The sequence below is a fragment of the Phocoena sinus genome, chromosome 2, assembly GCF_008692025.1.
Source record: "Phocoena sinus isolate mPhoSin1 chromosome 2, mPhoSin1.pri, whole genome shotgun sequence".
Classification (NCBI taxonomy): Eukaryota; Metazoa; Chordata; class Mammalia; order Artiodactyla; family Phocoenidae; genus Phocoena; species Phocoena sinus.
In genome coordinates this window covers 135,143,419-135,169,468 of record NC_045764.1, presented here as the reverse complement: position 1 = coordinate 135,169,468, position 26,050 = coordinate 135,143,419, and the positions used below count along the sequence as shown (strand labels likewise).

The window sequence follows — 26,050 nt, the reverse complement described above, 5'->3', positions numbered from 1 at the left end:
AGAGGCAGTTCATTAAAAACAAAGGAAGAAGGGAGGTCATCCTTTCCCAGGTTCCTGAGCAGGTAGGGATGAAAGTAGACCTAGTTTTGCCCAATATGACTCAAGAGTAGGTTTGTTGGAGGAATTGTGGACAAACTTTTGTTATGCTGAGTTAACTGATGACAGCCTTCCTCTTGCCTTTAATGTTATCCCAGTGCCCTGGCTTTATTGTACACCAAACCATCCTTGCATTTATTTAGACTTTATGTATGTGATGAAATAAATGCAGCTTTTCTTAAATCACAAAAAAAAAAAAAAAAAAAAAAAAAAAAAACAAAGGAAGAAAAACAAACAAAAATAAAAATTAAATAATGACTGAGTACATATTTCAAAGAACCCCTGCCTTAGAAGATAAAAAGAGAAGATTAAAGACATTATGAATACATGTTTATAAAGCAGTTTCATAAAAATGCATAAAATGAGTATCTCCGCATAAAAATGAAATATCTTTTTTCTTAGCAATTCATAAAATAAACAGTAAAGTTAAAAAGTGAACATTTCCCCACTTTCCTTACCAAATGCTTAACTATGCTACCCAACATTCTCAGCCCAAAAGTAGCATAATTATAACATGGACACAAACATCAAAACAAAAGGATTTTAAGACACAGACCCATGTTAATATTTAAAATAACTGGAAATGGTAACATTATTCTTTAAATAAAATAATTGTTGAACACAATGAAATTAATGAAGTCTCCAATGCCCAGGACAGATTATGTGAATTGTGGAGGGACAATGTTTTTATTCTTTTTGAAAAATGAACTATGTAACAAACTTCCAAAATTAACTGCTTTACTATATTTTATTGATATAAATACAACTAATTTCAATAAGCATCAGCTATCATTCTACCATTACACCAAAGGCAAAATGATTAAATACTAATGTGAAGTATAATTACAGAAACGCTTGCACTTCTACTAAAGTCGTCTCTAACACCATCCTATATACTCTGTACAGTTTGCTTGTAATTGATGAGATATTTGAAAAGAAGCAAAGCTGAATTTTAATCAAACTTTCATTTCTCAGTGGAAAATGCTCTCTTCATCAGAGGTGGTTGAGCCTTCCCGACATCAAACATCATTTCCAAAGGTGGGTTATTAAGAGAACACCAATCAGGTATACGGCCTGTCTGGTTATAATATTCCTTTGAGACTGAACGGCTCCCAAGTATGTCTTGCAGTGCTCCAAAAATAGCTCCTGTGTGGTAAACATATTTTTATAGCTGATATGAAAACTTTTACTGGAAAATTTTATGTACACATACATCCACTTAATTATATGACAAGAGAGAATAGGTAAAATTCAGTAATGCATATTCACAGTCTTCAAATTAATTCCGGTTAAGTTGTTCTATATCCTATATTTTGAAAAACAGGCTAAGCCATAACTCCTGTGTTGAAACTAACTTAAATGTTCTAAACTAGATTATAGTGAAAATGATAAGTATTACTGTGTTTAAATGCAGGTAGAGTGAGGTAGAGTAAGGTGGGAAGTATTTTCAACTCTGTGTAAACACAAGAAATAATAATCTTAGTTTTCTTTGCCACACTCTAAGACTATATGTCAGTAAAAAAACAGCAGTGCAAAACTCAATAAGCCAACCATAGTATCCTAAGAGTCTATGCTGAAGACCTTATAAAGACCCACAAGGCAGTTTCAAAAAAATAACTTAGTGACCAAATCCATTCTTCCTAGATCAAAATTACATTTTGACCAAATTCTACTTTATAAGAAATATAATACGTATCAATTTAAAATCTCAAGACTTGTTTTTTTTCTCTAAATGATCCTGATACCTATGAGCTGTAACTGCATCGTAAGACACACATCAGAACTTACACAAATATACACATCTATGACTGTTCTCTCTTCAAAGTAGTCTCTTTATTAGGCTATTTCCATATTTCCATAAAACTAATAAAACTATCATTACCTAAAACATTCAATAAACTCAGTCACAAAATATACTGTAATTATAAAATAAAGAGATCAGTTTTCATATATGGCTCACAAATTAGCTTTGTAAGGAATTAAAACAAGTGTTTTAAGCAATGGTAGCATAATTAAAATAAATGCATAGCTATCACTATCATTATGCGGGATGACTTTAATTGGACAGAGTTCACTGAAAAAAAATAGAAGTGCAAATGATAAGAGAAATAAGTATATAATTCTGAAAACTAATAATTTAAGGAAAAGTAAATGTTCAAAGAAAATTATTTAATAGTTCTATTAGTTTACTAAGTACACAATTTCGAACAATGAATGATCTGTTCTAATATAACCATTAGTAATGTCATTCAGGAACCAATTACTATAAAATCATTATTTTTAAAAGTGAAATTCTTGGGAATTCCCTGGCGGTCCAGTGGTTAGGACTCCACACTTCCACTGCTGGAGTGCCTGGATTCAATCCCCGGTCGGGGAACTCAGATCCTGCAAGACACGTGGTATGGACAAAACAAAAACAAAGACAAAAACAAAAAAGAAAAAAAAGCAGTTCTTACCTCCCAACCAGGCTACACAATTAGCCTTTGCAGGTGGAGTATGAATTCGGAATGTCTTGGTGCCAAGTGTTTTTTTATATTTTGGTTTTTCTACCAAATACCTTATTTCTGCAAGTAGTCTGTGGAGGAATCCTGGCAACATAGACGTGCCACCTATAACTACCAAGTTCTCTGCTAGTTGCTTCCTAGTGTCTATTGGGCACTGTTATTAAAGAGAAAGAAAAAAAGAATTAACTATAAATAATGCTTGATTGAATTTAAGAAAATATACAGATTATTAGGTGATCATTTGTATTACAAAAAAGAGCCACAGCAAGGTTTCTTTTCTTTAATTAATTAATCTATTTATCTACCTATCTATCTGTCTTTGGCTGCATTGGGTCCTCGCTGCTGTGTGCGAGCTTTCTCTAGTTGTGGCGAGCAGGGGCTACTCTTCATTGCAGTGTGTGGTCTTCTCATTGCAGTGGCTTCTCTTGCTGTGGAGCACGGGCTCTAGGCGCGTGGGCTTCAGTAGTTGTGGCACGCAGGCTCAGTAGTTATGACGCATGGGCTTTGTTGCTCCACGGCATGTGGGATCTTCCCGGACCAGGGCTTGAACCCGTATGCCCTGCACTGGCAGGAGGATTCTTAACCACTACGCCACCAGGGAAGCCCTTTTATCTTTTTGTTTTTTTAATTGGGGTATAATTGTTGTACAATGTTGTGTTAGTTTCTGCTGTACAGCTAAGTGGAGTTCCCTGTGCTATACAGCAGGTTCTTATTAGTTATCTTTTTTATAATATTAGTGTATATATGTCAATCCCAATCTCCTAGTTCATCCCACCCCTCAAAAAGGGCTACAGCAAGGTTTCTTTAATAAGAGTTTTTCAAGTGGCAAATAAACCCCATGATAATATTATCATGTATTTATATAAATCCTTAAAGATTTAAAAAGCTAATAGTGTAGACTTTTAAATTCCACAGGGAATATAGTAGTAATATGGGAGTATTACTCATTTTCAGGGTAGAATGACTGAGCTGAGCAAAGAACATGAGAAGAAATAACTTTTCGTTTCTTTTTTAGTAAGGAAAACATGTGGAAACCTGATTTTTCTAAGGTACTATATCCACTATATCCAGAGCCTGTTATCGAGTGGGAAGATAACATTCTTAGAAAAATTGTTTCCACATCAGTTCTCTCTAAGCATCAGGAATGTTACAGTCCTTCAATGATGTTATGTTTTTCATAAAGTCCTCAAGTAGAGCCATAGAGGTAGACAATATCTCCCAAAGTGATAGTATTTTATACGAGTTCTATGGTCCCACAGTCATTAAACAAAAGAGACATATACCTTGTGGAATGAAAAACTTAATACTACACAAACCTACATTTGAAGAAACTACAAGCCATACTAGGTACAAAATAAAAATCTGTTATCGTTGTCATGGAAAAAATGCATGATGTGCCTATAGAATGTATTATCCCGGGTTTGAAATGTTGTGGGTATCATATATAAGTGCCAAAGTGAAACTCATTAACTATAAAACTTCACATAAAAGCTAAAAAATGTAACTAATGGCTAAAATTAAAAATACAGACAATATGATTTTTAAAATTTCTCTGTAAAGGCCTGTATTCATAAATTGAAACCTTTTACAAAATAAAAGTACCTGCATAAGGGAATCCAATATTAAAGTGGCAACTGATTTCTCTTCATTATCTTGCTCAAAAAGGATTTCCACAACCGAATCTCTAATGAGATTAAAAACAGTGTTTTGTTGGCATCACATAATATGACATAGTACATACCATTAGTTCTACTGACATATTTTTAGGTACCAGTACTATATTAATGTAGAGTAATGGTTAAAACACAAGGTGTTTGCATTTGTAAATGAGAAAAATAATAGCACTTGCCTCACAGGCGCTGTGATAGAGATTCAATGAGTTAATAGAACAGTGCCTGGCACATAGGAGGTACTCCCTAAGTACTAACTATAACTATTATTATTATGTATAGATTTACAAATATTTTGTCCACCTTAAACCTAATAACAGAAAAGGAGCGAAATTCTGTAACAGTTGGTAGAATTCAACAAGCAGATCAGTAGTGATACAACAAATTTAAAACCAGACAAGACCCTCCCCCACCCAGCCCAAAGTATTTCTTTGTTTTTAAAAACAATACATGGCAAAGATGGCTAGTTGCCTAATAAAATACTCATGTGCCTGTTCATTTTCAAATTAAAAGATATAGAACTATTAGGGTTATTTTTGGTAGCACAAGGAAGATCTTTGTTGTGATGGAATAGTTCTATATCTTGATCGTGGTGGTGCTGATTATGGAAATCTACATGTGATACAATTACACAGAACAATATATACACATTGCACCAATGCCAATTTACTGGTTTTGATATTGTACTATAGTTACATAAGATGTATCCGTTGGGAGAAACTGGGTGAAGAGTACATGGGACCTCTCTATATTATCTTAGCAACTTCCTGTGAATCTGTAATTATTTGAAAAGAAAAAAAGAAAAAACTCCTATAAGCTGGATACAATGCCCCTCCCCAGTTGAAACACTGTATTTATCAGCCTCCCTTGCAGCTAGATATAGCTAAGTACCGGACAATGAGATGGAGGCAAAAGTAGTATGTGGGACTGCTAGAAAGTCCACTTTAAAAGGAGAGGAAGCATTTTTCTCTTTTCCTTCCTAGGATTGCATGCTTGAAACACGGATGGAGTAGCTAACTTTACCAACTACCCTGGACCCCAAGGACAAGGGCTACACCTCAAAGATGATAGGTGGAAGGAAGCTTGAGTCACTGGTAGCAGTTATCATACCATCCTTGGACTATCTACCTCGGAACTTCTTTTAAATGACAGACAAATTCTATCTTGTTGAAGCCACTATTTTCAGGTTTGTATAACTGGTAAACAAACTGAACCCTAACCAATGCAATATAAAGCTATACATATACATATACATATACATACAATATCTTTTAAAATAAAACTGGGACCATACTATGCATACTACTTTAAAGATTTTTGAATCTTTTTCAAAACATAAAATTCTCTTCCTGATATTCAACCTACTTCCTAACTGTCGATTTTGTTAGTACAGTATACTGAGGTCTACAGTATGCTGAACACTCACTCACTCATAGTTAGTCAGCCACTTGCCTCTATGCCTGTGTACTTTTGCTTCTACCAGTTGAGCTAAATACTCACAAAGCATCAGTTTTCTTTTCCCAAATCTTTGTCAGTTAATTTGATATTGAAATGACATAATTTAACAATTATCACTTAAGCAATGAAATATTACGGTAGAAAATAAACACTTATTTTCTTCTCTTATTCTGGGCTCCACTAAACAATCAGGAGAAATTTTAACGTAGTAAATTAGTGAATATAACTTAAATAAAAGGTAAAATGATAAAAACTTACTACCAAAAAGTGTTACATTCTCACTTTTTTGTTTCCCCAACCTACTACCTTTAACATCTGTATATTTATGTTCATCCTTCTAGTATCTCAACCTCTATGTTAATTATCTCAAAATCTAACAGGATCTTCTATATTTATATAATTCTTTTCTGTGCATCTTCTGATCTAATATTTTACAGATGAAACTTTTATAATACAAATTTTATACAGCTTGGGTATAAACAAAAATTACATTGTTACCAATATAATCATGTAAGTCCCTGACAACTTATATTGCATCATCAGACTGAATAATGAATAATAAAAAGGTGAATTACTAACTGGTCCTAAAGATTTAGTATATTTGGAAGAATGCATTCTTTCTAACAAGACAATGTTTTAAAGCAGGAGTCAGCAAACTATGGCCTGCAAGCCAAATCCAGCCCACTGTCTGTTTTTGCAAATAAAGTTTTATTGGAACACAAGTCATGCTCACTTATTTACACATTGCCTATGGCTGATTCTGCACTCCAACTGTACAGCTGAGTAGGTGCAACAGAGACCATATGGCCCACCAATCCTAAGGTATTTACCATTTGGTCCTTTACAGAAAAAGTTTGATGAATCCTGTTTTAAAGTATCATACTTTATTCTCCATCTCAAAGAATGGTTGATTCTGAATTACTTTGAAGAACAGAAAAAAAAATTTTTTTTAAGTTTTAAAACATTAAAAAGTCGAATAATAAAAATAAACACGAATGATGAGGCTTAATGAAAAACACATAATTATTAAATCAACAATACTAAAGGCTTATACAAATATTAAGGCCAAAAATTTATTTTAGTTCATTATTTTGCTCATAAAAATTAAGGTCTAACCTGATCGATCCAAGGACATGTAAAATCTTCTCTCCATCTAATGGGTAGTCAACATTTGGGGGTGGTGAGGGACGCTGAAATATAAGTATCATAAGCATAAGTATACAAATTACAACCTCTGAAAAAATGAATATACATTTATTTTTAGCTTACCTCAGTATTCCCATCAATATTAAATTTTGCTGCTTGGATTTTTAGTCCACGCTTCAGATCACTAACAAAGCAAGTGCGCACTTAAAAGAAAAGGAGACATTGTTATGGTTTGTGATTGAATCAATGTCCCAGTTAAAACAATTCTATTCAAGTGGACATGTTAATCATCTGTTCCTTCCGATTTTATAAACTATCTGTCTTTAGTTGTTATGGTTTGTGATTGAATCAATGTCCCAGTTAAAACAATTCTATTCAAGTGGACATGTTAATTATCTGTTCCTTCCAATTTTATAAACTATCTCCGTCTTTAGTTAGCTTATGACAATTTATACACATATAAAAAACTTTTCATTCACTGAGGAATCATAAGACATGTTCCATGTTTGTCTTCCACAAAGCCACATTAAAAAAAACCAAAACCATATTTGAGGAAACTTATGTTCTTTGATATTCCTTGTATAAAGAGTACCATAATAAAAATAAATTTTAGCATCATGAAAATGTAGCCATTCTAATTGAACAGCATATCTCTTTGAACCAGATTGATTTATATCTAATCTTACTTATCTATCCTATTCTTTTTAAAAAATGTTGGTTGGTCAGAACACAAAGCTAAATTTTGGTCTTAGTTACAGTAACGCTCCTTAGTTTAGGGTTTTCTGGCATGATAATTTTCTCCCTCTTGCACACTATATCTTTTCTTTAACTATGAACATTTATTCTTTTAAAGATTATTTCTGTTGCAAAGTACCTTTTATAATAAGCGGGTGCAAATTATTTTCAGAAATAGGTAAGGAATAAAAAATTTTTTCAAGTAGAGACAAAATTGATGTTGAGGGACTTCCCTGGTGGCTCAGTGGTTAAGAATCCGCCTGCCATTGCAGGGGACATGGGTTCCAGCCCTGGTCCGGGAAGATCCCACATGCCACGGAGCAACTAAGCCCGTGCACCACAACTACTGAGCCTGCACTCTAGAGTCCGCGTGCCACAACTACTGAAGCCCGTGTACCTAGAGCCCGTGCTCCACAACAAGAGAACGCACTGCAATGAGAAGCCAGTGCACTGCAACAAAGAGTAGCCCCCGCTCGCCGCAAATAGAGACAGCCCATGTGCAGCAATGAAGACGAAATAAATATATTAATTAATTTTTAAAAATTGATGTTGAGAGCAAGAAATCTAAAGATTTGGTTAATGACTTGCAAAACATGCTGACATAAACTTATATATTATACAAAATTCTTTTCATTTACTAATTCAAAATATATTTGTTAAGAATCTACAATATGCCAAGAACTGTATAGCGCAGGAAACTATATTCAATAAAATCTTGTAATAACCTATAATGGAAAAGATTCTGAAAAAGAATATATATATAACTGAGGACTTCCCTGGCAGTCCAGTGGTTAAGACTCTGTGCTCCCAATGTATGTGTTTGATCCCTGGTCGGGGAACTAAGATCCCATAGATTGCATGGCACAGCCAAAAAAAAAAAAAAAGAAAAGAATATATAAAGCTGAATCAGTTTGCTGTACCCTAAGACACTGTAAATCAACTATACTTCAATTTAAAAAAAAAGAGTTTACAATATGCTAATATGCTAGATAGTAAGCTACGTGCTCAAGTTACTTACATATTTTATACTTTAAGTCCTCATAACTAAGCAAGGTAAATACTTAGACTTCAACATCTTACATACTTGGCATATGAAGGTGTTCTTTAAGGAAACCAAATTCATTGAATTAAAAATCTAAGAACAGATAAATTACACTTAAGGATTTTAAAATAATTGAAAAAAATGTAGGTACTACATAAGTAACTAATATAAATGAGCGGGCAAGAGTATGTGTACGTATTGCATATTTGTTTTTAACAGAAACGGGTTACTATTGTACATATTATTCAGCAACATGCTTTTTCCCTTAATACATTATGGATATCCTTCCAAATCAATACATCTAGCTCCTCCTTTTAAAAAGCTATATGGTGGGACTTCCCTGGTGGTCCAGTGGTTAAGAATCCACCTTGCAATGCAGGGGCAACTAAGCCTGTGCACCACAACTAGAGAGAACCCACGCGCCGCAACAAAAGATCCTGTGTGCCGCTACTAAGACCCGACGCAGCCAAAAATTAAATAAATATTTTAAAAACCAAATAAATAAAAGCTATATGATATTCCTTATTATGAAGTAACCAAATTTCATTCAACATACCCTCTTAGATAGGATGCACACTTTTCAATTTTTATATATATGTCAGAATGCTTTCCAAAGAGTTTAATTTTCAATTCTTACTAATAGCAATATATTAATTTTCCCATAATCTCACGAATACTAAATGTCTATCTTTCAAATTTTTGCCAATCTGATGTTTCCCTGGGTAATGGGAAAGTTGAACATCTTTTCACAAGATGGAAGCTATATGGAAAGAAACATTCCAAGGAATTATCAACTGTTACATCATGGGGGATAGGACTGGAAGAACGAAAGGGAAACTATTTCACTTGAGATATTTCTGTATTATTTGAGCTTTTGCAATAAGCATGTACCAATGACTGAAATTTTATAATAACTGAAGAGATTTTAGGTAATTATACAACATAAGTAAGCAATATAATGAAGAACAAGATCCATTTTGCAGCCCTAGGTCTAACCCTACCTATTGTGTGACACTGAACAAATCACTAAATATTTCAGGGACCCAATTGTACCAGATTATCTCCAGGTCCCATTTAACTCTAAAATCCATTATTGTCTAATTCTCTATTAAATATTCTAGAGTATTAATTTTACATGACACTTTCAGTAATGAAGAACATTACATTATAGTTTAACTGCTTTTCCTTTTAGTGAATCAAAATACCAGAAAACTCAATTTAAATATTATCATAAAAATACACTCTAGCAAAGGAGAAGTAACATATCTTATTAAAGTGAATCTAATATACTTTACCCAACTGTAGAATTTCTGAAGTCAGTAAAATGACTGACCTTATAAAAATGACCTTTAAAATACTAGAGTTTAAAAAAATGCTAAACAACATAAAATCAGTGGCTTTCATAAGTAATGTAACTGTTAATTCATACTGTGAAAATTACTAATTCCCTAGTAACTCTCTATACTCTATCATTGAGAAGTTTCTTCAATAATACATCAGGCTTCCCTGGTGGCATAGTGGTTGAGAGTCCGCCTGCCGATGCAGGGGACAAGGGTCCGTAACCCGGTCCGGGAGGGTCCCACATGCCGCGAAGCGGCTGGGCCCGTGAGCCATGGCCGCTGAGCCTGCGTGTCCGGAGCATGTGCTCCGCAACGGGAAAGGCCACAACAGTGAGAGGCCCGCGTACCGCAAAAAATAAATGAATAAATAAATAAATAAAAATAATAATACATCAAAAGTAATGCCAAAAGGGAATTCTCTGGTGGTCGAGTGGTTAGGACTCCATACTTTCACTGCCGAAGGCCTGGGTTCAATTCCTGGTCAGGGAACTAAGATCTTGCAAGCCGCATGGTGTGGCCAAAAAAAAAAAAGTAATACCAAAAGCTTCCATAAATCTGAAGAAAAACAATATTTTATTTACGTTATTCTATAGCCTAAATGTTAAATATTTTTAGGATATTACATTATGAATTTAATATATTTTATTATCTGTGTAAATACTTAGAAACACTTGCCCTCCAAATGAATACTTAATGATGAAGGGGACAAAAATGGGAACTTAGTTTACCTTTAATGTCCTCCAAGATACCTTCTGGAATTGAACCTAAAACAGAAATTTTTATTTAGAACTACAGAACTTTACAAGCAGAAACAGTCTGTAAAATTGTATTCACATTTCCATTTTCCATTTCAGCAACCTAAAAAAAAATTTTAAAGTACCATAATTTTTTAAAAGCCAAATAAAAAAATCAACTTTGCTTTTAGGGAAGAAACTTCAGCATTCGAAGCCGAGCCAAAGCACGGAAGTTGAAGCCAGATGTGCACAAGGTGCTGAAGAAAGTCACTAATACTCATAAATTTGATAAAAATAAGACCTTAAAAATATCACAGAATAATTGGCAGTAGATAGGAATTGACCAAGAAAATATTTTCTACCATAAAAAGATTTGCTGGTTATCTGTGTTAAAGTACTTAGAAGAAATGGTAGGGCTTAAACATGAGCTATTTACTTTTCTTTTACAAAGAGTGAAGTTTCAAGTTTGCTTACTTTTTCTGTGATAATAAATGACTGTCAGTGACATGCCCTAATACATATTTGTAAAAAGGATCACACACAGGCTTTTAATTTTTTTCAAGGTAAACGTGACATTTTAAAAAATGAGTGAGAAAGTAGCTATTCAAAGAAACCTATATAATACAGGATGACTTTAGAAGATAATATTTGCATATGTTACCACTGTTATGTGATTTTGTTGCCAATAAATCTAGGTTTCCAAGTCAGACTCAGAAACAGTTTTCTAAGTTTAGAATCTTCTAAACTCAGAATTTTTAACTCATTGTTAAGTACGTAAAAATATTCTGATTGATCTGTAAGAACAAATTATTTATATCAATGAAGACAGAAGTTTATAGCTACAAAAGGAATCATGATTTAATAAGGGTAATCAGGCACTTCTTCCATCTGGAGCTACATATCTTGTTAGCTACATCTTTACGTTATGACAGCTACTGAAACTAAGAATTAAGATAAAATTAAAACCACACTTTCAAAATGTTAAGTCATAACCTTTTAAAAATAATAAACAATATTTAATCACATTGCTTTTCTGAGAGGGAGCAAAAAAAATTTACCATTAGTAAGTATGACTTGAGAATTATTATTTTACCTTTATTATATTGTCCTTTCCAAATTCTTACCTTTGTGTTTTGTAATACAGTAATAATGATACACATATAGTTTATAAATAAATATAGACATAAATATGTATTGCAGGTACATGCTCAAAATTTTTTTACTATGCAGTCAGTGTGTGATCAAAAAGTTTGAAGACTCCTATTGTTAAATGTTAAAATTTATCTCACAGGGGGATAAAGATTTCCAAAATGATTTAAACCTGGCTATGAATAGATAAGAGAAATGTAACTAGATTATAAGAACCTGCAAATTTAAGAGTAAGTGCTAAAAACCATAACTTTTCGCATGTGCTAAACTCTCTCTAGGAATATTCAAATAAATTCCAACATGTGCCAGAGACATTTGGTAATATGAAAAAGAGGTTTCTTTAGGCAACATGGAAGGCAGGCTTCAAAATAAAGGGCTTATTTTAGCTGGGCATAGATGGTGCTTTGGGAAGGGACTTTTCAATCTTAGGGAATAATCACAGCCATTTAAACTTTGCAAATGAGGAGTAGAAATAAGAGGCATTCACTGGCTCTGGCTTTGAAAAATCATATTTAAATTTCAGCTAATTTAGGAGAATAAGAAGTACAATATTTTATATATAATTTACTTTTCAACTGTACACTTTTCAAATCAATGTACTTAAGTTAGTCTTTGTAAGTTTTAAGGTAGTATATTCATTCTTTTTTGAACTAGGTTCTAAATACTAAATGAAAGAGGCTCATTCAAAGTTCACTTAAGGATATCCCAGTATATGTAAGACTTATATCTAATCTTTGCTAAGGATCTTGACAAGAGATATTTAAAATACATTTGCATTTCTGATCCTCCTAAGTGGATCCTTCAGCAAACAGTGATATGATTTAATTCCTCAATTATTAGGATTGCAGACTCAAGATTTTTGGGGCATATGAGAGGGAAAGATTAGAATCACAGTCCAAGATAGTTGGTTAAAGGAAGGGGTATCCAAGAACATACAGTTTAGAATTTTAAGGAATGTCATAGTTTTAGTGAAGAGCTTTATTAAAAACATCTGGGAGACTTCCCTGGCGGTCTAGTGGTTAAGACTCCGCGCTTCCATTGCAGGGGGCATGGGTTCGATCCCCGGTCGGAGAACTAAGATCCCGCATGCCGTGGCGTGGCCACAAAAAAAAAAAAAAGAGAAAACAAACTTGGGATGCTACACTAAACTTATTCCTTTGGGTATCTTTTATTAACTGTCATCATGATATACTAAAAAGGTAACAAAGTTTATCTGGAATAGAAAAATAATAATCTGATCTACAGAATGAAGAATGTGCTATTATCTTAACTACCTAAAGAACAACATGAAAACAATATATGCAAGGATAAATGTCCTAACAACCCACCTTTCTCTTTCCAACATTTATTCAGTGCCCAGGCACTTGAAAAATAAATAAGACAGGGATTCTCAAAGTCTATTGAGGGAAACAGTTATCAGGTAAATGAGGCTGTTATATGTACTATAATAAATACTGCTGAGGGTGTAACAGAGAAGGGAGCAATTTATTCTGCTTAGGGAAATGAGGAAGGTTTCACAATTAAGATGATCTTCAGTTGAGTCATGTAGAGGGATCAAAAATCCAAATAGGTAAAGAAAAACATCCCAGGTAAAGAAATAGTATAAATGAAGGCACAGGGTTGTCGAAGAACAATGGTGCCAGGAAGATGTATGAAATTTACTGTAGCTGAAATAAGGTGCAAAGGGTTGAATTTAGTAGTTAAAGCTAAGAGGTAGAATAAAGTCGGACTGTGAAGAAACATGCATATCAAACAGATAATTTGGATTTTAACTTGTGGAGGCCAGCAAAAATTCTCAAGCAAAAGAGAAATGTAATCAGATTAATTTTGTGAAAGTTATTCCTGCTAACAGTGTGAAATAGACTACATGGGTCCAAAAAGCAGGCTCCTGTAATAATCCAAGCAAGAAGCAATGAGGGCCTAGTTGACGTCTTTGTTTTCAGATGTTCTGTGTTGTGGAGGACAGAAAAAAAAGAGATGAAAAAGAGATTTCTGAGAGAGAATTGAAAGGACTGATAAACTCCCAGTTATCTAAAATGGGAGCTCAGTAAGATATTATCTTTATCTAACCATGATTTGTTAAAATGAATTTAGGGAAAGAGATAATGTATTTACTTCTGGAAGTCTTAAGTTTGAGGTGCCGAGAGGGATGCCTAGTTTATATCTAATAATCAATTGGAAATATGAATATGAAGTTTAGAAGAAGGGTTGGGCCCAGTGATACACTTAAGAACCAACAGCATATTGATGTAGCTGAAGTTACGGGAACACATGAGATCACTTTTAAAAAGACAGTAGGAGGAAAAAAAGGAACAAAAAATAAACCCTTAGAAGAATATCAGCAGATAAAGCAAGAGCAGAGGAAATTAAGAAGGAATACTTGGAGAAATAAGAGAAAACCATAAAGGAAGAAAAGTCCTGAAAGCCAAGGGAAGAGATAATAACAAGAGTATGTGACAGGGCTTCCCTGGTGGCGCAGTGGTTGAGAGTCCGCCTGCCGACGCAGGGGACACGGGTTCGTGCCCCGGTCCAGGAAGATCCCACATGCCGTGGAGTGGCTGGGCCCGTGAGCCATGGCTGCTGAGTCTGCGCTCCGCAACGGGAGAGGCCACAACAGTGAGAGGCCCGCGTATCAAAAAAAAAAAAAAGAGTATATGATAATCCAGATGCAAACTATTATATATAGGATGGATAAACGACAAGGTCCTACTGTATAGCACAGGGAACTACATTCAATATCCTGTGATAAACCATAATGGAAAAGAATATGAAAAAAGTATATATATGTATAACTGAGTCACTTTGCTATGCAGCAGAAATTAACAACATTGTAATTCAACTATACTTCAATAAAATTTTTTAAAAAAGAGTATATGATAATCCGTAATGTCAAAAGTTCTGGAAAGAATGAATAAAATTCAACTACTGGATTTGGTGATTAACAGCTCAATGATGACCTTATAATTGGAGCCATGTCATCAGAGTGATGTGAGAAAAAGAGAATAGCTATGCAATGGGGGGGGGGGGCGGAAATGAGTTTGAACGAAAAGGGAATGTAAACCACTCAAAGTTTATAATGATTTTACCCATCACAGAGGGAAGGCTCTGTTCTTTAGCAGCACCTGTGTCAACAGTACATTGTTCCAATAGTTGAGTTTCCAACTCCCTGAAGATTAAAAAAAAAAAAAAAGTTACTGGAATTACAATAATGTAACTGATATCCTTTTCTTATTTAATACTTTTACTTCATAAAAGATCATGATGCTTTAAATAAAAGTGGTTTTATCCTTAAAAGATGAATATACTCAAGGCTAGTAAACAATGGAATAAATAACATTGAATGTCCATACTACAAGTCCTCTATTAATCACTGTAAAAAAATTTGCATGGTTTTTTTGGCACAGGTGAAGCAAATGTGCTAAATGCCAAGAAACTTACTTGTGAAGAGCTTTTCCTCCTAGGGGGAGTGCTCCCCAACAATTTAGTACTGGGATTCCTTCATATATCTATAAGGTAGTCAAGGGTATTACTATTTTAGGAGGTAAAATGTGTTTCCCTCAGTATTTTCTTCACCTCTGCATTATTGTTCTAAATCAGCTTGGCTGGCAAATTCTTATTTCTTTTTTTAAAAAGAGTTACAGAAAAATCAAAGAGTCTTTTTCCTTCTCCAAAGAAAACAGTTAAACATATACATACACACATATATACACACACACACACACACACACACACAGAATTCATTCGTTAGAACTTGGGTATCCAACAATGCAGCCACTGACCACATGTGGCTATTGAGCACCTGAAATGTGGCTGGTCCGAATTGAGATGTGCTGTAAGAATAACCTCCACGGCAAACACAGAAAACTTAGTAATAAAAAAAAACCTGTAAAATATCTCATTATAACTTATTATGTTGACTATATATTGAAATGATAGCATTTTAAATACATTGGCCTAGATAAAATACACTAATGGCCTCTCCCGTTGCGGAGCACAGGCTCCGGACACGCAGGCTCAGAGGCCATGGCTCACGGGCCCAGCCGCTCCGTGGCATGGGGGATCTTCCCGAACCGGGGCACGAACCCGTGTCCCCTGCATCGGCAAGCGGACTCTCAACCACTGCGCCACCAGGGAAGCCCCTGAACTTTTAAAATTTGTAGCTCTTAGAAAAATTTTAAATTACGTATGTCTCACACTGTATTTCTATCAGAGCTGAGAGGACAGTGGACAATACTGTACTGTGGGTTTGCTACTTTATTTTATATATTGTTTTTGCTGATGTTTCATAAGTACATTATTTATGAAAAAGAAAAAAGTATATTGTTAAGAGCACTGGCTTTGGAGACAAACATGGGTTTATATCTTGGCTATACACTTCTATTAACTCGGGTCAACTACCATCTCAACTTTCAATCATATAATGAAGAGAATACTTTTGTCACAGGGACTAACACACAAAATACTTTATATTTAAAAATGCTATTGCCTAACTTAGTTCTTTAGGAGCTAATGATTCTTGATTTCCTTCCCATGAGTACTTCTTCTAATAAATACACACATAGGTCTCAAAATTGCAAGAGTCTTGCATTTATGTACTTCAAGCTCCTTTTCAAATGTAGCAAATGTCTACTGTAACATTTCTAAGAGATGTTTACCTACACTCTACTTAAATTCTTCTAATGATGGGGAATGGACCAGTTTATAGTCAGTAATTTCATTGTGGAACAGCTTAAATTACTAGGGAGTTCTTCCTAATGGCAAATGATATAAAAACTACAGCATTTACTGTGCAACTTACGTGCTAGGTCTTATGCTAAATATTTTACATACATTATCTCACTCAAGATACACAATGCCCCTATGAGGCGGAATTATTATAATTCCCATTTTACAGATGAGACTAAGCCCAAAAGAGATTAAGCTACTTGACCAAAATCATACAACTAGAAAGAAGCTTAGCTGTCATACTGCCCCCATCATAGCCTCAGGAAATAGATTGAAAAAAAAAATCTATTTACTTTTCCACACTGAGCCCTTCAGCTGTTTGAAAGCAGATTTCACGTTGCCATTTAAGTTTTAACTTTTGATTTAACTTTCTCATTTATTTTAAAAAAATTTTTAATTTTTATTTATTTATTTTTCATTCCCCTATTCTACACTCCCTCTAGCCCCTGGTAACCGCTAATCTACATCTGCCTTTTTTTCTTTTTCTTTTTTTTTTTTTTTTGACGTGGACCATTTTTAAAGTCTTTATTGAATATGTTACAATATTGCTTCTGTTTTATGTTTTGGCTTTTTGGCCGTGAGGCATGTCAGATCTTAGCTCCCCAATCAGGGATCGAACCCGCACCCTCTGCACTGGAAGGCAAAGTCTCAACCACTGGACTGCCAGGGAAGTCCCTAACTTTTTCATTTCTGTTTCCAGTTATTCTTCATATGATCTTTTCTTAGAACTTGACTATCCTACCCATCTTCTTTGACACATCCTAATTAGCTGATATTCCTCTTAAAAACTGAACGTAATAGGTCTGATCTCTGGAGTTTATACTGGGACCAAGTCATAATGACAATTTCTACAAAAAGTAAATTTAAGTCTCACAATCCTGTGAATTTTTTCCACATATGTCATATTTGTACATGATAACCCAAATAGCTTGATGCAATAAAACAATTTGTAATAAGCCTAATTATTCTAAAGTAGAGTAAAAACTGCAAAATTAGCTGGTTTACAAAAAAGATACAGGTAACACCAGGCTTTCCCTATATCCACAATCCAGGACCATGGCAGAGTTTATCCCAAGTGTAAGAAGAGCCATTAGATGACTTGGAGCAAGCAAGACAGATGGAACCTAGAAAACAACAAAACCAAAACAACAATGACAAAACCAGAATGAATGTCAGTAGTTGAAGGTGTTTCCTTACATTTCAAATATATTTGAAAAAATTCATAATTATGATACCTACTCAACCATTTTACGGCACTAAATTAAGAATTAGTTGATTTATTTGAATTTACACAATAAACAAAATACACTGTAACAAATAGAAACACTCTTTAAGTTCTCTAAGTCTTTTCATTCTGAAATGACAATTATGAAGCATTTTTATTAATTCAGTTCTCTCTCTTTTGGAGGGAAAACTGAAAAGGATAAAAGAAGAGGTCCAGAAACATACATTCAAAGGAAGATGCTAAATTTAAAAAATAAAGAGATGCCTTTATCATCAAAATAGAAATAGAGAAGAAGAATTCTTGATTGTCCTCATTCACAAAGTTCACAATATGAACTATATTCTAAAAATATTATAATATAGCAGTTAAAATTAAATTGAAGAACTACAAAAATCCTTAGCTCTAAGTGACATTTTTCAGTAAAAATTTGCCAGATCTGGTGACATCCCATATATCAGGTAAATATTCAATCAAAATATGGAAGTCCATAATAACCAAGTGGCAAACAAAATAATGGCTATATTTCCTTTATCTAAGTACAGCAGGTATTCTGGTTATATACCAGGTAAGCATACTAACATAAATATAACTAAAATGCTAAGTTCAAGTAAAAATACAGAAAATCATCTATTTTATTCAGATAAGAGCTAAAGTGACTTCCTGCTGTGTTTTGTGTTCTCCCTATTGCAAACCAAATTCCTGAATTAGTGACATCAGTAAGTACAGGAGGGTATGTAACCTGTTTCTCTGTGCCTGTCTTACTAAATTATAACTTAGAAATATTAACTGCCCTTATCTCATAAATACATTGTGATTTTTGATATATTTTGTGTTCAGTAGAATGTATGAAAATTACATTTATATGTGCTTAATTTCTTATATACTATACACATTTTATACATTCTTCTAAATTGCTGAAAAACTCTAAATTCCTAAGGCAGAGATTCTTTTTAAAAGTTAAATAATAAAGATTCTGGCCTACTATGAAATGTAATCATTTAAGTCATAATTTTGGTCTTTAAAATAATCTTGACTCCTATAAAATGAAAGCTACAAGTAATATTACTAATATCAAGATATAAGAGTCACTCCTGGCACTGCCCACTTACTCTATGGGAGACATTATTTGAATACTCCATTTAAGGGGAATTTAAAGCCTAAAATGAAAGAATTGGAGAATTTAGAACAAGTCAGCATAACTAAACAATGAAAATTAGAAAAGACCTGGAAGAAAAACATCAACTTCACAGCACAGAATATAACTTTTAATTTCAGAAAAAAGTCCCAAAACTTAAAACCTGTACTAAAATAAACAAACAAGGGAAACAGCAATAAAAAGAAACCTTCAATTATCTAAGTATTAGATGAAATGCTTATTACGCATGAAATAACCACACAAAGAAAGAAAATAACGGTCAATTTGTAAAGGATTCAGTTTATTTTGTCATCCAATTCCTCTTTCCAATGAAGGAATAAGATGAGGACCTTTTAGTTTAAGCTTTGAGTACCTACTAAAAACAACAACATAAAAAACAGGTACCTCAAAATACTTGAAAAGAACACGAGTGAGTGTCTCTCTGAAGTGGGAAGGACATAATACCGACTCAATAACCACAACTCTGCGGTCTCTGGGATTCACCAATAGATGCCTGAAAAGTGATAGTTTTGTTTTAAAAGTAAATAAAAGTTTGTATTTATTTTGGTACATAATGCAATTTGTTAAGATTAGAGAAATCGTACCACCTTCACTTAAGAAGCTTTACAACAAAAAGATATCTTCATTTTATTATCCGTGAAAGATAACGTTTTCATTTTTTTAATTTTTAAGTGTTTTTAAATTTTTTATTCAGTTTTGAAAGATTATTTTCCATTCACAGTTATTACAAAATATTGGCTCTATCCCTGTGTTGTACAATACAGCCCCGAGCCTATCGTACACCCAGTAGTTTGTGCCTCCCACTCCCTCACCCCTATGTTGCCCCTGGTAGCCCTTAGTTTGCTCTCTATATCTGTGAGTCTGCTTCTTCTTTGTTATATTCACTAGTTTGTAGTATTTTTTAGATTCCACAAACAAGTGATATCATATAGTGTTTGTCTGTCTCTGTCTGACTTGTTTCACTTGGCATAATGCCCTCCAAATCCATCCATGTTGCTGCAAATGGCAAAATTTCTGGGTTTTTTTATGGCTCAGTAGTATTGCATGGTATATATCAATATATATGCCACAGAAAGATAACATTTTTGAACTCTTACTACGTGCCATGTACTGTGTCAGGAAATTTATATCTATTAACTCGTTTATCTCAGAAAACAAAAACTATAGCCTATTATGAATACTGAGTTGAGCCATTAAAAAGATATTTTCTTTTTTTAAGCTACAAAAGTAGTATATGCTCACAAGACTCCAAATATTATAGAAGCTTGTAACTTGGAAAATACAAAAATACCATATACCTCTACTACCCAGAAACTTTCACTTACAGCATTTTATAGATTTTCATTATTGTGTATGTATACGTATATATTTTAACAAAAATATTCATTCCATAGATGTTGTTCTGCAACATGTTTTCAATTATCAGAATATCTAAGACATCTTTCTGTATCAGTACATATAGATACAGAACTTTTTAAATGACAATATAGTGTTTCACTATATGGATGTACAATAATTAAATTATCCAATCCCCTTTATTAATGGACATTTGACTTATTTTCAATATTTCCTTATGCTTGCTAGTTTCCTAGTCTTCAAATATATTTTTGAAAAGATTTAAAATAAGAAAGTTAAAATGGCAATGGAAATTAACCTTTTTTTTGCATTAGAAATAATACAACCAAATATCAGTAGGATGGGCACTAGGAAAAGCTGGGGGGTGGGGGAAACACAATTGCATTTTACCTGAAATACAGTATGTGGATGAATTCCTTTAGGTAGGAATGTAATTCTTCTGTATTGATGTTATATTGTACAACTTTGATAGGCTATAAAAATTAAAATGATTTATTAATTTATAATAATAAAATAATCTCAAACTAAAACATGCTTATTTATTTTTCTAATGGATTTTCTGGTAATAAGTCAAAAGCAATTTGTATTGAGAATAGATACAAACATCAAATATAGATTAATCACTTAAAGTAGAAATGTTTAAGAACTGGCATGTCCAAGATGACAAAATGTTTTGGTTTATGGAATAAAAATCTGTGTCCACAGTAAGTAAAGAGCTGTACTCATCACATTTTTCTTCCATCTGACATTATTTTGGCATCACCGATAAAAAGCAGCATCAATTAAAAAGCATCAAAGGCTTCCTCAAATACTCCAGACTTGGTTCAGTCCCTGTTATTTACTCCCAAAGCATTGACACTTTTCCTTTTGTAGTATCACCCCACTTAATTTCTTGTAAAATGTCTACCTTCCCATTAGACTACAAACTCCATGGGGCAAGAACTACTTCTGGCTTGCTTATGATATATCCTCCTTCAACTGATACAGTGCCAGGAACAAAGTAAACAGCTCATAAATATGTGTGGCAAAAATGAAAACATGCACCATTAGCACTAAAGTAAACACTACCAAACCATGGGTGCTAAGTCAACACTAACACATCACAAGGGCTCCATTTACTGTATCCTGCTCCAATATGTGCTTTTATGAAAACAAATATGCTCATATTTGTTAAATAAGGGAATAATGTCTATATGATGTGAAGGTTGTACAGTTCATATTAGGCAAGAGGAGCTGAAATGATGACAGCAGAGTTATAACCTTCATCAAGGTAAAGAAAGTCATCAACTCAGTGGTCACACAAATCAGCATTCTTTCAGATCTATTTTTAAAAAGTTTAAATGATCCCGTGTACCAGGGGCTCCCGTAACAGAGTGGACCCCTTCAAGACTCTTTATTGGGCTGTGTTTCTTCCTGGTCCCACCTTAACAATAGCCAGAGAGGCTCAGAGCTCATTTTTATATCTGCATTGTCTCAGCACCCACCAACCAACAGTTTCAATTATTTCATTTTATTTTAAATATCCCCAAGAGAGCTTCCAGCCACACTCAATCGCAACTCAAAGCTATTCCAACTTTTTCCTGAGGTATTAATTTTTGTTTTTCTAATGCTCGGATTACAAAGTTTCATGGGTTTTAAATAATCTACCCCAACCGACTTTTCCCCAAAACCTGTTTTTGTTTGCTATCAAGAAGAGGTTTTTCAGGAATGCAAATATTAAGTTATGGTAGAAAAATCTGTATTTGATTTTACAGGCAAATTTTATGGCATGTAAAATTATTCTTTCTATTGTTCTACAATTCCTACTCTACAAAATTAACTTTGGCAAGACTTGCTTTTAAAAAATGTGTTTTTCACAGGTCTTTTGAATTACAGATAAAGAAATGAGGACCTGGCTCATATTCTGAACAGAGTAAGAATAAAATGATTCTATAATTACATTACAAGGCTCAGGCAATTATTTTATTGAGCTCAAAAACTTTCTCTTAATGTTATATAATTTCATTTATATAAATTAAATAGAAAAAGCAAATCTATAAAACAAAGAACATCCGTGGTGGGCTCGGGGTGGGAATAGGGATTAACTATAAGTAGGCATTAGTGATGTTATTGGAATGACAAAAATGTTCTAAAACTGAACTGTGGTGATGGCTGCACAACTTGATATATTTACTAAAAATCACTGAATCGCACACTTAAAATAGATGAATTTTATGGTATGCAAAATTAAACCTAAATAAAGAATCAAAAAAGTTTTCTTGGAATACAGTCTAAGCTATACATTTAGCACTGTTCTAATCAATCTTATTTAAAGTCACATTTAAAAATATTTTACAGTACAGCATTTATTTTGCTAATTTGTCATAAAAAAAGAATACCTTAGGCATGCCAGCTTTTTTTATCACACTAGGAATTATGCATCTTGGACCAGTTTCTCCAGCAAATCCACATCTACAAATAAATAGAAAATTTAAACAATTCAACTTATTATAACATTCTTTTTATATATTTGTCACAGAAACAAGTTTTTCTGTATTTTTTTCAAAGCAGTGGTCACAAAAACAACTAGAAACATCTCTGATGTATTCAAAGGGACAAAAAAACTAAGGAAAAGTTAAAATACCATCTATTCATAATTATGTATTAAAGGTAAAAAATAAAATTGTTTCAAATTAGTGACAGTGAAATAAGCCAGTGTATTATTTTAGGGTCGCATTTACTTTTTTTTCTGTTTTTAATTTTACTTGAATTTTAGGTAACACATCTCTACAGTCCTGAATCTGTACTCCACTATCTGACTTCATGTCTATAATTCATGTTACTCATAATTCCATCATTCTAATATCAGCTTCCATATTGATGCATTTCCTTCGGTCTAGTTTTTAAACTATGCATATGTGACATAATTATAATCACACTGTTCACACATCATGAATTCATAAAATAAGATTCTGCCCATATTGTTAGTCTTCACTATCATTTTTTAAATTGCATAAAATATTTCAACCCTTTTAAAAAACTATTCTCCTTTCTAGAGTATTTAAGTATTTCCATTTCTGTTTCACGTAAAACAAAACTTTGCTAAAAATGTTGTTAAAAAGGACTGCCATGTAAGTTTAGTCTTAATATTATCTTTCCTTGTCCTGTCTGGTTTTCAGTACTGCTCTCCTCCTATTCCCAAATAGCTCTCTCCATCTTCTTTTAGTCACATCCCCATGTTTACTTGACTTGTACCAGTGCTCCTCAAATTCCCCAGGATGCACAAACTCATCTTATCACCCTCCTGTTGTCTTTGTCAATAACCGTCCTCCTATATAGTAGTCCCATTTCTCATTTCCGCAGCATACCTAAAATAATTATCTTTGGGTGTCAGCCTCAAGGTACTTACTATGGTATTTAAATAAACCTTTAAAAATAAATAAAAATATATAATTATGGGAGCATCTTGCTTAGAACAGTAAGAGAATAACATGAACCAAGGACTATGTTTAATCCAATTCTGGAGCACCTGAAGTCCAATTTTCCTGTTTTTTTTTTTCTTTGGCAGCACTGGGCACCTTGTGGGATCTTAGTTCCCCAACCAGGGATTGAACCTGGCCCTCGGCAGTGAAAATACCCAGTCATAACCACTGGAGTGCCAGGGAATTCCCTCCAATTCTTAAATAGGCTCTTCTGACCACTTGTTCAACAAATAGTTATTAAATACATACTACATGTCAGGCACTGTTCAGAGATATACAAAATTTTTTCAAATGTTTCCATTTCAGATAGAAGATGCAATTCTGGCTGTCACGTTCCTTTTTCTTGAGAGCGGTACAAGGGCTCTCAATCCGGAGTCCAAGGACCACTGCGATGGTCCACCAACCCCTGAAATTGTGTGCAAATATTTTAAGGTTTGTGTATTTGTGGCTTTCTTTCGGTCGTCAAAGGGATCTATGCCATCCAAAAGGTTGAAAACCACTACTCTAGTGTTTACAAGTTGCCTTTTAAAATGTTAAATTTCCTAATCTAAGAGTTGGTGGGTGGGAGCAACGAAGACTCTCTAGAGAATTATCTATAGGGTTTCAGTTTTTCATGCATTCAGCCTTCCTAATTCGACTTCCTACTCTTGGGAAGCAGTAGCCCTGTCTTAAACGTATTTGAATTTCCAACACCAAAAGCATCTCTTTTCAATAAATGCTTAATAACGGAGGTCGTCATCAAGCATTACAGTTCGGTTGCCACCTCCCTAAGCAGATAAAGCCAGATAAGCGGGGCCTAGGTCATCGCTGTCATCCCATGCATAGATGACCCCAAAGAGTCCGTTCAGTTTGGGGTGACGACCGGGGCGACAACGAAGGCAACTTTCCTGAAGCCTCCTGGGCCTCTCTAGGAGTCAGAACCTGACCGCTCCACCGGATTCCCGGGATTTGCATCGCCCACGGTGTAAATAACAAGGGCCGTCATTTGCGGGTCCTGGGGGAAGAAGTGGAGACGGAACAAGCCGCCTCTGGAGCCTGCGACGAGGACCCGGGCTGGGCCTGGGGCTCGGCTACCCGCCCTCCCCTCGGGACGACGGCAGCTGGCGCCGCGGCCACTCACTTGGTAAAAGCCTCTCCCAGGTCTATCACGACCGCCGTTTTCTCTCCGCCGCTCCCCAGGCCCTCGTACAGCGGCATGGTAGTAAACAAGCCGGTAAGGAGACTGGCTCTGCCAGACCTCGGTTGCCGACAGCTCTCGGCTCTCGGGGGGCGGGGCCGGGGCGACGGCGCGCAGGTGGTGGCGACGGCGGGGGCCTCGCGTGGCCGCGGCGCACGGGGCCCGGGCTGTCCCTGGCTGTGCCTCACTCCGCGTCGGGCTTTGAACCCTCGCAGGAGCCCGCGTCCCGGGGACTAGGAAGGTACGGGTGCAGGCAGCTGCTGATCTGGATGCGGGGGATGCAGAGGACCGAGGCGATCAGGCGCGCCGGGTGCCCCGAGTTGGAGCGGAGCCAACCCCTGGGTCCTTCCCTCCGGACACGCCCTCAAGTGGCGCAGGGGCTGGGGTCTTTTCGAGAGCTTCTGTGGTTAGATCGCTGAACCTGTCCACTGCAGAGAACGTTGAGAGAAGTCACAACCCCAAAAGCTTTGATTCCTGAAGTCTTGGGACAAAATTTGCTGTGCCAGGTGTTTTGCCTATCATTTATTCTTCGCAAGAAATATCGGAAGTAGGTGTTACCTCCTTACGTGTTTGAACCGAAGTAATGTTCCCAGTGCCCCACCGCCAAGCCAGGATTGGACCCCAAGACTTTCTGATTTCAAAGCCTGTACTACTGATGCCTTAGAAAAGAACACGTACAGACAAATTTTTATTTGGTGGTCATTCTGCTGAAAGTTAATTTTAATCTAGAAGAAAGCAGTTAGTATCATCTACAAATCTGTCTGTGGAGGAACAATCAAGGTGGTTTAATGGAAGGAACATTGAATCGGGTTCCTGTTTACTCTAAAACTGAGGAACTGTGTAACCTGAGAAAAGTTAGTTTAGGTCTGTTTTCTTTCTGCTGAAATTGCCCGTGAAAACTGGAGTCAGTGGCGTAGGTTGCTGCCTTGTCTCTATGACTGTAGAAAGGGGAATGACCTGTTTTTCCCCACTGTGTCTTTCTTACCTACTGTACGTGCCTGAACCTCCCCACCGAAGGATAAGGTCCTTCTATAATAAGAGTTAAAGCTATACAATGCATAAGCTTGGTAAATGTG

At 35.0% G+C, this 26,050-nt stretch overlaps 1 protein-coding gene across 3 annotated transcripts; it reads right to left on the bottom strand.

The window, feature by feature from the left end:
* Window positions 1-820: 820 nt before the first annotated feature.
* On the bottom strand, window positions 821-25,082 carry ACTR10 (actin related protein 10). Of its 3 annotated transcripts, none has more exons than XM_032623440.1 (13): window positions 24,918-25,082; window positions 22,715-22,787; window positions 20,727-20,809; window positions 19,365-19,473; window positions 17,616-17,723; window positions 15,313-15,380; window positions 14,997-15,040; window positions 10,720-10,755; window positions 6,998-7,077; window positions 6,845-6,918; window positions 4,203-4,284; window positions 2,553-2,754; window positions 821-1,242 (listed from the first exon to the last, which is right to left on the bottom strand). In XM_032623440.1, exons 1-13 carry the CDS (start codon window positions 24,992-24,994, stop codon window positions 1,061-1,063), a joined length of 1,218 nt encoding a protein of 405 aa, XP_032479331.1. In that variant the 5' UTR covers window positions 24,995-25,082; the 3' UTR covers window positions 821-1,060. The 3 variants fall into 3 exon arrangements, with proteins under 3 accessions (XP_032479331.1, XP_032479330.1, XP_032479332.1); XM_032623439.1 differs by having other exon boundaries at window positions 14,961-15,040; window positions 24,918-25,080; XM_032623441.1 differs by lacking the exons at window positions 19,365-19,473; window positions 20,727-20,809 and having other exon boundaries at window positions 14,961-15,040; window positions 24,918-25,081.
* Window positions 25,083-26,050: the final 968 nt, after the last annotated feature.

Excerpts from the sequence above, each read along its gene's own strand:
- ACTR10 (XM_032623439.1), bottom strand. The coding sequence starts at position 24,994 with ATGCCGCTGTACGAGGGCCTGGGGAGCGGCGGAGAGAAAACGGCGGTC. Across the intron at positions 20,810-22,714 it reads AAAAAGCTGGCATGCCTAAG|CCTATCAAAGTTGTACAATA; the intron begins GTATTCTTTTTT and ends TAATTTTTATAG. Across the intron at positions 15,381-17,615 it reads GGGAAAGCCTGGTGTTACCT|ATATATGAAGGAATCCCAGT; the intron begins GTATCTTTTTTG and ends ACTACCTTATAG.